General features: G+C 38.4%; 1 protein-coding gene across 6 annotated transcripts in view; it reads left to right on the top strand.

Moving 5' to 3' along the window:
• SORCS1 (sortilin related VPS10 domain containing receptor 1) overlaps window positions 1–13,551 on the top strand; it is a 613,910-nt gene that overhangs the window by 388,503 nt on the left and 211,856 nt on the right. For all 6 annotated transcript variants that reach the window (XM_035269025.3, XM_035269024.3, XM_035269023.3 and 3 more), the window contains exon 4: window positions 10,349–10,507. In XM_035269025.3, the coding sequence (XP_035124916.3) occupies window positions 10,349–10,507 (159 nt within the window). The remainder of the gene's footprint in view (window positions 1–10,348; window positions 10,508–13,551) is intronic.

The following is a 13,551-nucleotide window of genomic DNA, read 5'->3' as shown; positions in this document are numbered from 1 at the left end:
GTTACTCAGGAGGCTGAGATGGGAGAATCCCTTGAACTGGCTCAGGAGGCAGAGATTGTAGTGAGCCCAGATTGTGCAACTGCACTCCATCCTGGCAACAGAGCAAGACTATGTCTCAAAAAAGAAAAGAAACCCATATTTCATGGTATCAGATCCTTAATTAAATGAGGGGATTATAATGCTTAGATATAGGTTCTCTTATTAGAGAGTTACTTATGCACACTTTAATGAACATCGAACTGGTCTATTCTTCTATAATTTATATAATTTAACCTGGGTAATTTATGTACCCTGAAAATTCACACACTGAAATTACTCAACCTTGTGTCTGTTAATGTCCCTGAGAGAGACTAAACAATGCAGTTCACTAGGTCTTCAATAAATATACTCACCTTAAATTGACATAAGATTAGAAACGTTTAGCCTTCAAAAGTTTAAGGTAAGAACTATTTCATAGCCAAACACCAATGAAAAATCTGGCAACTTCAAGATACCTATATTCTAGGAATACTATGTAGGAAAACATTTTTATTCATATTGAATTTAACAATTGCAACTTATAAAGTTTCTCATTTAAGAAAATTATAAGTGAGACGTTTTACAGAAGACAGTTGTGTTCACATATCTTCAGTATGGCTTGCCTTCTGTGTGTGCATGCACATATACATACATACACACACACACACACAAACACACAAGAATATGGCAAAATTTATGTCCTGGGATTTCTGTGGATGGATCATTGCAAAGCTTTGCACTTTCCACTTTAGTCCTTTGGATCACTTGATTGTGGGACATTCACACTGAAGGAAACCACTGCTATATAAGAAATTCACCTATTATGAAACTGCCATGTTATGTGGTGTTCAGCGACATGGGGGTCCCTGGAGGATGAGATGCCATGCAGAGAGAAAGAGAGGCTAACGCCAGATACAGGAATGAAGAAGCCATCTTGGAAGTGAAAGGTCTAGCTCTGGCCACCACAGTTGACATCATGTGGATTTGAGACTCCCTACTCAGCTCAGCTGTTCCAAAATTCCTGACCCACAAAACCATAAAACACAATGCTCATTTGAAGCCACTGTTCTGAGAGAGTTTGTTATACTATGCATAAGTGGAACAGAATTCCTTTTCTCTTTAGTATACTATATCGGTTCTACTGCTTCTGAGGTATGTGTACTGAGGTGGAATTAAACCAAGAAACTGAACTGCCTAGAAAATGCAGTCATAAAAAAAGTCATCTTCATAAAACACTGCACTACTATCTTTCCTGCTGTGACTGAAGGAAAAGAATAAAGAGAGAAAAGCAGCAGATGATGTGATTATGCTCTGGCATGTCAATTAAGCACATTTGACCCTTTTCCACCTCTCAGCAACTTGAGATGATCAATGTTTGTCATTAAATAACTGAAGAGAGAAGGAAAAATTTACATGAAATGGACCTCATTGTTAACATCAGAGACTTCTGCTTGGAAGACCCTTCTAGGCCCATCTTCCAAAGAGCTCTGCAGTAGAGCTGCACAGGCGATTCTCACTTCACTAATCTGCAGATCCTGTATAAGAGAAACCCCTGGTGGTCTTAATAGTCTTTTCTGGAAAGCTTTAATAATCAAATACATTAGCAAGGTCTCATGCAGCTGAGACTTCATTAATCTTCCCCAGTATACCCTAGTATATTTGTCAGTTTATCATGAAGCATTAATATAAGTAAAATTAAATGTACTTGTTAGTGTAGGAGAGGGGACATTTTCCCGCTACCCTCTGAGTGTTTTATAATTGAGTCCAGGAAATAAGCCATCACTGGATGCATTAATAAGAGAACAGGTATACATATGTATTGCATGTACAAAGGCATCACATGTAAGAAAAGTGAATAGCAAAAACCCAGTGAGATCTAAAAGCTTATATACCCAGTTCATGGGAGGGAGGAGAGGAGGAATGCAGGCAATTTAGGGAAAAGTAAATGAATTTTGGGAAAGATGAATGGGCCCTTAGAAGAATAGGTGTTAGCCAGTCTGGGTGTAATGTCATCTTCTAGTCTCTTCTGTAATCTGAGTTCATCTTTGGTTGATGAGATTCCTGGGGAAGGATTTTATGACAATTGAGTTATTTTAGGAGGATCAATCTTTATACAGATAAGGAGAGCTCAGAGAAAGCTCTCCCCTGCAGTGGCTGGACCCTCAGTGCCCTCAGTTTGAAGTAATCAGTATACCAAATCGGCACTGGGTGGCGTTTCCCGAACTCCATCATTAGGATGATGATACAAATACAGTAAGGGATAAAGAATGTGGGTGCATTCTGTGCACTGATTTTTAGAGGTGGTTAATGTCTATGGACTTTTCATTTTACTTTTCTGACTTTCAACTTGATACTTATTCAAACTCTAGAATCAAGTGCACAACTTACAGATTTTACCAAAAATGGGTTTCCATCACTTAATGTTAAAATACACTGCTAGCTTGTCTTTCCTGCTCTCTTCCTTCTCACCTGAATGTCTTTATCATTTCTTGTGGAATAAAGAGATTTCTTACCATTAAATGAACATCAATTCTTGTAAAGTCCCGTGAGCAAAGAAGATGAATGTCTGTTTATCCTAGCATCATGGCTCCTTCTGATAGCAGCTAACATTTTTAAATGATGTAACCTTTTGGCATTTATGGATCTTTGAGGATTTAAGAGAGAAGTTACTTTGGGACTTGTAATGACAATGGAAGTCTGTTGTGATTGAGTTGGAGATGAGGCTATGGGATAATGATGGGATTGTTAAGGGTGGCTCAAATATTCTCGAGGCATTTAATCAGTTCTCATAGTGACTGCAATAATAAAAACATTCTTTGAATGTGTATATCATTCTTTCTCTCTAAAATACCATGTTTAGTTTTTTAAACCAGATGACCCAATGCTAAGCATTAGTGAATATTCCATATTCCCCACTATCACCTCAGTATGATATTAATAATAGCTATTTCTCTAGAAAAATGAGTCTCTTTTTTAAAATGACAAGCATGGTATGCATTTATTAGGAAAACAGTCACTCTGTAATAGTTCTTATTTGCTTTAGCATAAACTGCTTTGTGAACTAGCATGTGGGAAAATGTTTGTTTCTCCACCAATAATAACATGACATCAGAGATTCTAGCCCATTTCTATTGTCCTTTTCCCATCCATTTTTATGATAAAGTATAAAATCAAATCTGTAGAGGAATAACACCGGATTATTAGCCTGAGGACAGGCTAAAAGAAACCAGAGCCATTGCGAAAAATCTGAGGTATGAACCATGACGGGCCATTTTGATCTTATAACTGTATATTTAAAACCAAGAAATGATTTATTCAAGAATATACTATCTAAATAACACCTGTTACTGAAATTCTTCATTATCTTGCACTCCACTTCTTATTGCCTCTTTTTTCATCTAGGCAATATTTTATGAGATATTTGCAATGCCAGATTTATATCTCTCTCCCTCTCTTTTTTTGGAATTCACCTATCATATTTTAGCAGAACATAAAGTACTAAACATGCCATCCTTTGTGAGGTAAACATAGTAATATTTGCACAAAACCTAATGGTGCTTTTGCACAGATAATCTTATTTGATCTTCACACAAATCTATGCAGGGCATGACATAGATAACCTTACCACTGACTAGCTGTGCGACCTTGAACAAATTGCCTCATCTCTCTAAGCCCGATGTCACATGGACATGATGATACCTACCTGAAGTAGTTTTCATAAACAATTTAATGAAATAATAGAGTCTAAAGGTTTAGCAGAGAGCCTGATACACAACAGAAGCTCTATAAATGGCAACTTGTTTATAGTATCACTACCTTCAATAGGAAGCTGAGACTCAAAAAAAGATTAAATGAGCTATAAGGCACTCAAAGTGGCACAACTGATAATGACAGAGAAGAATTTCAAGTCCAGGTTTTTAAATCCAGGCCCCCTACTATTTCTTGTGATAGTAGTGCACCCTTCTTTTCGTCGTATGAATGATCTACACTAAGCACAGTCCCTTCTTTTCTCTTTTGTCAGGGAAAGTACACATTTATGAAGACATTGACTAGAGTCAGGCTTAGGATTAGGTTATGTATCTTCCTGTGGAACACAAGTCTGTGGTGCACCAGCCCCATGCTCAGCCCTGCAGGTCAATCCGACATGGGCGTGTATACATGGATATATAGTTCCTTTATAAAAGTTCAGTGCCATTCACAGTGGTGGAAGCAGAGTCTCATGGTAAAATGGTGTTTGTAAGTTTGGGTTTCTCTAAACTATCTCAAAGGAGAGGATTCTGTTCAGTAGTCCCAAGCAAAATAAGAGAGATGTCCTTTCCTTTTGCTTTTTTTAATCATCTCCAAGGACTGTAACCCATGTGTTGTCATTGCTGGTAAACCTTACTCATCTCCTGTGTACTCTGTGGAATTGAGCAAGAGGCACTGAATGACTCCTCATTATTGTTACAAATAATAATTAATGGGTTGGGTCTCCTGGCAAGGCAATTAAGACACATGTGAAGGACTGAAATTACATGCTCCTTAAAAAAATGGTTCTCCCTAGCCCTACATGGTGGCTCATGCCTATAATCCCAGTGTTTTGGGAGCCTGAGATGGGAGGATGCCTTGAGCCTGGACTGTGACTGTGCAACTGCACTCCAGCCTGGGCAGCAGAGTGAGATCTTGTCTTAAAAAAATTGTTTTATGCTTGTTTTCTTCCCTTTAAAAAGTCTAAGTCTGTGGATCCTCATTAGAAAACCTGTTTGAAAGCTAAAGGACAGAAAAAATCCTTTAAAATACAATGCCAAAGTTTCCCAGTTATTTCAGTGAATTACCTTCCAGGTCACAAGTAGATGGTCTGTTGTCCAAATGTGCTCTTCATCCCTTAGTATTGAATGACATGATTTTGTGCTAATAAACAAAGATGGCACATAGGTGAGCTTCGCCAAGTTCGGAAGGATGGGATTTAGGGCAATTGGTTGTGTCATTTCCATCCTTTTACAGACTCATTTCTATCTGTGTGCTTAATTTGAGCCTTTTTCTTTTTAATCACCTTGCTCTCCTTCCTTCACTGTTGGTATTTCTGTGATTTCCTTTCCATGGATCATTCTGGGATCCTGTTCAACTTTCTCTAACATTGTCCTCCAAACAGTTGCAAACTGATAAATACTTACTGCTCTTCCCCTCAGCTCATCTGTGAAGGATACATCCTCAGCCCACATTGGGAATAAGTAGCTTTTCCACTCTCATTGGTCAGCAGGCGACTTACTTTTGCTGATTACATTTTGCTTAATTCGTTTTTAATGTTGAGACCAGAGGTTTGCAAACAGCCTTTTATACTGTTTATAGAGAGAAATATTTCTGTTCGAATAAAGTGGGTCGTAGTAGATAACTGGAGTGCCTAATTGCTGCTCTTGCTGTTTTTCTTTGCCATTGTCATTATCATTATGAAAAGCATTTATTATGCACCTGTGATATGGGCATCTGGAGCTGAGTTAAGCTCTGAGCAAAGCAAGAGAGATATCCGCACAGCAGCACATTACCTCTGCTGGATTCCAGCCCATTTATGACAAAGAGCAGACAAATGAGCAAACAAATAATGAACTTTTTCCATTAAAATAAATACCTTTTCCATTGGGACCAAAGAGATGGTGCAGAAAGCGTATGCCCAGAGGTGGTGAGGAACTCTTTAACTCCACTTCACATCAACCAATAAATGGTGGAACTCCTAGAACAATGTATCTAGGAAAAGAATTTGGAAAACTAAATAGTACAGCATTCCTCTGGGAAGAAGGTCCACAGTAGACAACTGGAAGGATCAGAAAGCTGCCTGCCAACCTTTTGTAGAATTACTTCCTGTAGCCATATGTTGAATCTGGAGCAAGCCAAAGACAGTGAAAGTGAATTTAATTTTTGACAACACCAAGCTGTTAAAAAGACTAATATCAAAATAATAATAATAATAATAATAACAGAAGTGATGTATTTGAAATCCATAAATTGCATTTCCTGTTCATTTGTCTACTCTAGGAAAAGCAAATCAGGTTTCTTCTTCCTCCTGAGGTGGGTGATGAATGATTGCTTGCAGTTGGGTGGCAGGATCCTGTGTTGCCATTATTGACTTTCCATGGAAGCCGTTCATCTGCAGATGCAGTCAGTGCTGGGGGGGGCACTCCACACACCCTGCAAGCCTTAAGTAAACTGGTTTTAGTCACTCATGGGTGGATCTGAATAAAATAATTACTTCCTGTTAAAGGCAGTCTTTTCCTTTTATCTTCACCCTCCTGGCCTCAAGTAGAACAGTGAGGATTTACTCAAGGGGACTGGAACTCCCAGTGTCAGAGGGTTATCTGGCTGACAGCAGAAGGCAGGAATGAAAAGGACTCATTCATTCATTTGTTCATTTATGAATTTACAATGATATGTGGACCTACTATGGAACAAGCTTTGTTCCAGGCAAACAATGACCTCACTTTTTAGAGAGCTTACCTTAGGAATGTGCAAAGCTTGGATTCATGCCTTTTACAAAGGCCTCCTAAAATGTTGTTGTCCAGAACATACTCCAGAATACAGAGAAGTAAACACAAGAAAACATTATTTGTTCAAAAGTACATGAAGAGTGTGAAGGGGATATGAAGGGTCATTCAAAAATAGGGATTGTTAGGCATGTTTAAGAAATATAATCTATTGTTTTTGAAAAATATTTGCTACTTTGAACTGACTATTTTGAAAATATTTCTGAGTAGAAAAATCTTGTGAGAAGACAAGACTTATTTATTTATAAACAGTATCATCTATGTCTAAAGACTGGATTGCATTTCTTATAAAAAATGTACATAATTCTAAAGTATGTTAAACCTTTTCTATGTAGATCTATTTAGATCTCAGTAAGTTTTATTTACTTATTAGCTTATTTACATTTTATAACTGATAAAATGATAGGGCAGACATCAGTTCATTTGAAGCAAAATTATTAAAGAATTTGAATTTAAGACTAAAATAATAAGGTTTTACTTATTCACTTAATAATTAAGTACATACTGTGTTTCAGCCATTATGACAATCATAATTTAATTATTGTGAAGGTTGTGATTAATTGGAGTACATTATACACAGTCATGTGTGTTAATGTGTGCATTTATATATGTTTATGGCTCAGTTAAAAATGAATATTTTGAGGGCTGAGCACAGTGGCTCATGCTTGTGATCCCAGAACTTTAGGAAGCTGAGGTGGGTGGATCACCTGAGACCAGGAGTTCAAGACCAGCCTGGCCAACACAGCATAACCCCATCTCTACTAACAATACAACAATTAGCTGGGAGGTGGAGGGCGGAGATTGCAGTGAGTCAAGATTGTGCCACTGCACTCCAGCCTGGGCAGCAGGGTGAGACACTGTCTCAAAAAAAAAAAATGAGTCATAATGTCAAACTTGAAACAACACATACACACACACACACACACACACACACACACGCACACACACACACAGAATACAATCCTCAATCCATGATAGGATATAGAGATATGGATAAAAAAGCAGAAAGAAACACAAACATGGTTTAACGTGCAATGATAGGGCCATGTTTTTTTTTTTTTTTTTTGTCGTTGTTGTTCTTTTGTTTTGAATTCTACTGGACATCTTATGGAGTTGTTTCTGCAATAAAAAAAATGACCATAGAAAAATGGATCCAGATTGACCTGTTCATGTTGAGTAGAATGGAGCAGAAATTTGAGAGAGCAACCACTGGAATGCTTCTGTAGCACAGACATACCTGTAAAGCTCACGGGGAAATTTCTGACTATTTTCCACTGTTTCCAAAATGTCAAATTCTCAAATGGAGAGTTTTAGGTGAGGGCTGCATAGAGAAGGTGGGGTGGTGGGATATTGGTCTCCATATTTTCAATATCCAGAAAGAAAGCCAAGGATATGAGTAGCTTTATTTTTATAATATTATGTTTCCATCTGTTGGGAAATATTTACATTATTGTGCCACTTGCACCCAATATTACCTGATGCAGGATGTCTTATACAGTCTGATCACCTGGAATATAAATGAGCATCAAAAATATTTTAAAGTGATTGATAAAAATCAGCTTGCTTTGGGAATATTCTGTAGGCCTAGTTGATAATTGTGTTTAATTTTATTTTGATTAAGTGTTGTGCCAGGAGAAGCAGGTGCTGAAATCTATACTCATGTGGAAAGAGGAAACCGTATTCTGGCTAATAGGGAACTAGAAAATCAAGGGGGGAACATTACCTTGCCTGAGACAATAGTTGTTCTATAAAATTGAGCCTCTTCCTATTATTATGGAAATTACTTTTTGGCAGTACCACAAAAAGGTTGTTTTACATTATTGTTAATTGTGGTTGGAGACACAAAGTAATATGATCATTTGATGGCTTATTTGTTATTCACAAAATGACAGCTTTTATGTGCACATAAATATGAACTCACCTGGAAATATTCCTGTGGATTTAGGAGCCATCTAAATGTATGTGCTTAATGCGTACACTACATTTTGATGAAGCCACGTGAGTTTGTTGTTAGCAGATTACCTGGTTCCTTGTCAGCCATCCGATGAGGGAACACTGTCTGCTTGGTGAATGTGAGACACAGAAATCCATAACTTTGTCAGAATTTATGGTTGGTGGGCAGTGGCTTTCCTGGAACATGGTACAAGAGGCAATTAGTCTTCAATTTTGTGTGCGCTTTTCATCTTGTCTGGAGCGCGGCTGACAGCCACAGCATTGCCTTCACCCCATTACATCCCTTTTCTCCTCTTCAAGAAAGGGAGTTTGAAAGGACAGCAAGGAACCTTAAATTCATCCTGGATAACATAAACAGAGTTTGGGCAGAGTGTCGGGTATGCAATCCTCTTGTGCCATTTACAGCGACAGGACACCACTTTCAAAGATGACACTGACTGTTCAGAGGCTTTAATATGACTGTCTCCAAATGTTTGAGAAATCTTCACGTGTTTGCCTGGCGCTCTGCTCTTTTAAGATATAACTCTATTTCTCTCTCTCTCTCTGTTTCTTGGAAGTGCAGCATCCTCAGCTGGTAATCTTTAAACCCTGGGCCGCAGTGATTTCTCTTCATATAGGAACACATTAAGCACATATTTCATGCTTCCCTGAACCAAATTCAGAAAGTGCCAATTAGTAAGTTGATGGGGAAGAAGTCAGTGGGTGGCATTAAAGTCACCTGTCTGGAGACACAGGTGCACACTTTAACTGAGTTAAAGACGACTCACAGAGTCAGGAATGAAGTACTTTATCACACATTCCCGGAGGCATAAAACCAGAGGATTTAAAGCAGTTTCGAGGGCAGTTCCTCCATCTTGATGCCATTATGATTAATCCCATTGCTCTGGACAAAATTGGGCATCCCAGTGAGACAGTGTAAAACATCTGAAGCTGTGAATTTTTACATATTTATAGCTTCTTCTGTGGTACAGATTGTGAAGGGCAACCAACTTTTCTTTCAGAGTTTTAGAGAGTCATGTGGACTTAGAAGTTGTGAAACTTCCATCCATATCTCAGAGTGTTCTGGGCATCTTTCTAAGTCCACATGACTCTCTGAAACTCTTTTCATGCAGTCAGTTATTCATTCTTTCCTTTGACAAATGTTTATCAGTGTGCAATACATACTGGACCTTAGTCCAGCTGCTGGGAATACATCTGTGAAGTGCACAGACAGCTCTCTCTATTGGCACGAAGTTTATTTTTTAGTAGAAGGCATATGGACAAGAAACAAGATAAATAAGTAAATTATGTAGTAGGTTAGAAGGAGATGAGGATGGTGGGGTAAAATAGCCTTTGTAAAATTCCTAGAGAAAGCTTTAGAGTCTAGACTTTGACTTACGACTCAGAAAATCAAGCTAAGTTAGGATGTCAGGATATTCTTGAAATGGAGTAAAAGGATTTGAGTTAGGGAAGAAAAACAGTGGACTCCATCCTCTTTCTTTTCTACCTTTCCCACAACAGACTATCTAACCAGTCTTTAAGTCTCCCAAAATGGAAAGTAGATATGGCACAGTGGGAAGAAGGGAACAAGGGTAAGTGTCCCAGGTTCAGGAAATAACCTTTGAAACAAAACAAGGAGTCCCCTAAAAGAGAAGAGAATACAGTTATCTATTTCATCCCTGTTTCTTCCAGCTTCTTCTACTTCCTTCATTTCTTTGTGCATGTATTTTTGTAGCACTGGTCCAAGATGGAAGAATCAACCTGACAGAGTCAAGGTCCTGGCCCTGTCCTTCCCTTGTCAAAATTGAGCTAACTTTCAAGTTTCGCAATTTGGTAAACTTAATTTTTTTGTTGTTTCTTTCTCCAACAATTCTTTGCTGCAGATAATGTTACTCACAGACCCAGAGATTGAGAGCAGCTTATTGATCAGCTCAGATGAAGGGGCAACTTATCAAAAATACCGTCTGAACTTCTACATTCAAAGCTTGCTTTTTCACCCCAAGCAAGAAGACTGGATTCTGGCATACAGTCAAGACCAAAAGGTGAGCATGCTTACCTTGTTTGAGATAATGAAGCATGGTTCTCTGGGGAAAATAGTGTTAATTTAATCATCTCTCCATTTCACCTCAATGATCATTTTTGTTCAGAGCCGTAGCCTGACCTCTGTGCTATGGGACAAAGGAACGCAAGGAGAGTCTCCGGTTGCATGATTAAATCATGTAAATGTCTGAAACCACATACCAAATAAAGGTTAGGTGTGCTAAGTAAGGCATGGTAGAGAAGCAGTTCCTAGCATAGACGCTTCAGGCAGTCAGGAGCCTCTGACCGCCACTGAGTTGGAGACAGTGTCTTATGTTTGTGGACAGGTGATCATTTCTCTAGGTGAAGGACCCATGGCTTTTCTCAGACTCTTAAAGGGAAGCATAACCTTGAAAAGATTAAGAACATGAAGTAGGGATTTTCTAAAACACTGAGAGAAATGGCCAGAGGAACAATAATAATGTATATAGTTAACCTTACGCAGAACCTAGTCATCTCAGAACTTTTCTTCACTTGGTGATAACGTTGAAGAAAAAGTCCACTTCAAAAGAAAGGATTAAATGAGCTGCTGGTATTACCTGTGTGTGTATATGTGTGCATACATCCCATGAAATGTCATCCTGTAAAATGTATTATATACTCAATACGGCATATACATACATATATGTACCTATGGTCCCTGCCTTTAAAGAACTCGCATTCTCGGGTAGAATAAAAGGCTAGCAATAGCAAGTAAAATTAAATTAAAATGAAAAGAAACAGCATATACACAGGTAAATGTGAGAGAGACTCTAGCCATAAAAGCCAGAGGGATAATTGGTGAAATACTAGAATACTCTTTGTGAAATGCATTATTCAGTGAAGTCATTCTGAAAATTCTCCTTAGAGGAATCATGAATTAGAAATTACATATATTGAAAGAAATACTGGACTTAGCTAAGTGAGGAGGATGTTGGGGGCGGGTTATTTGTCTGGGTTTACATAGATGTGTGGCATTTTTGGAGGTAGGAGAATGGTGTAAGCCACTTCCCAAGGTCTCTACTGACAGGAGCATTTTAAAGGAAGCAAATTTAAATTCTTAAGTTTGGAATTTTATTCATGCTGCCCCTACTGCCAAATAAAATGCACATTAAGCCTAAAAATAGAAAGAATTTACAATTAGTTTTTTTTTTCTTTTTCCCTCTTGAGCAGCTTGGCTACCCTTTCAGCAGAATGTACAATTTTGTTTCTGGAGTCAAGCCACAGTGCATCTGGTCCAGGATGGTGCAGTTAACAGAGGCAAAGCCTGACCAGCTCAGACAGAGTATTAGTCATTTAATCCACAGGGTTATTGTATTTTATTCGACAGTTGGTTAATTTCCCCCCCTGATGCCAGAGGCACAGTGAGGGCCAGATTTACCTGCCTAAGTAAAAACTCTGCATCTTTGCAGTTATGCTGGAGGAGATGCCTAAATATGTAACCCTTTACGTCCCAGCACTTCAAACAGTGTCTCCCCCTGGTCCCTGTGGCAGAGTGGATGATACGAGACCAGTTAGGACACCTGGGCTGTGACCTCAACCCAGCTACATATAGTGAATAGTATTTAGCGTTAGTTTCTTTTTCATTAAATGTGTTTATATGGATAATTATGATTGTAGGTACCCTTTAAAGTGATATAAAAAGAAACAAATATTAGATGCTCCATCTCTTTTAAGTGCCATGCATGATATGGTGTTGATACGAAATAACTACATTCTATCCATCTTAGAGATAGATGACTGACACACATGAGTTGACCAATAGTTTAAGAGAGGCCAAAAGGGCAGTTCTGTCACTGATGCATAATATATACAAGTGACTGGATGAGTTACATTAAATTGGTAGTCCGGAGTTCAGGAGATGGAGATCTAGTGATCTCTACTCCAGAGGTCTTATGAAATAACTTCAGCTGGACTTTGATGAATATGTTGGATTTCTGTTTTAAGAGTAGGGGAGGCCAGTTTTTTACAAAATCAATGTCAGAAACATCAAATGGTAAAAAACATGTTTATAAAATTGCAAATTTTTTTATTTGGCTGAAACTAAAGTTTGTTACAGCTAGTTATAATTTACATGCATGCGTGCATGTGTGCGCGCACACACACACACACATTTTGGAACCTAATCTTTATTATTTGTCTCTGTCTACTAGGAAAATTAATTTTTGTTTCCTTAATTAGGAGCCTTCAGAAAGTTTGGTCCAGAGAATGATATATTTAGAGCTATAGATTACAAGAGTAATGTGAGTATAAACTGTGGTGTTATGAGGACAACAACAAGACTAGCTGGGATGGTATTATAACACTCCTGGCACCAGATGCTAAGAGTAAGAACCAAAAGGTATCCTTTGTGACCACAGAACCAATGAATCCTGTCATTTTAGAGTTGGAAGCGGTCTTCCTCTGTTTGTTGTTATTATTTTTTTTTTTCTGTATGAGACTAAGGATCTAAATATCCAAGAGGTTAACAAATTTACTCAATGGGCAAAATCACTAATTAGTATAACTCGTGGATATTCTACAAATGGGGTAAAGGGCTACCTGACATTCCACAGGGTATTGGAATACCTATGTGGAATACTTACGGAATGCCTCATTCTTTTTTTTTTTTTTTTTAATTTGAGACAGAGTCATGCCCTGTCAGCCAGGCCAGGATGCAGTAGTTAGTGTGATCCTGGCTCACTGCAACCTCCATCTCCCGGGCTCAAGCAGTTCCCCTGCCTCCCGAGTTGCTGGGATTACAGGTGTATGTCACCACATGCAGCTAATTTTTATATTTTTAGTAGAGACGGGGTTTTACTATGTTGGCCAGGCTGGTCTTGAACTCCTGAACTCAGGTAATCCACTGGTATCTTGGCCTCCTGAAGTGCTGGGATTATAGGCATGAGTCACCGCGCCCAGCCAGGGTTCTCATTCTTGAAGGTGATATTTTGAGATGAACAGATGGGTAAGAGCCAGGCTTTCTACTGAACTGTTTTTGTGGTGGTTGCTGTTTTTCAAAATTTTTTAAATTATACTTTAAGTTCTG

This window comes from Callithrix jacchus, chromosome 12, assembly GCF_049354715.1.
Source record: "Callithrix jacchus isolate 240 chromosome 12, calJac240_pri, whole genome shotgun sequence".
Taxonomy (NCBI): domain Eukaryota; kingdom Metazoa; phylum Chordata; class Mammalia; order Primates; family Cebidae; genus Callithrix; species Callithrix jacchus.
Note: the sequence above shows the minus strand (reverse complement) of the source record. Positions and strands in the feature narration are given on the sequence as shown.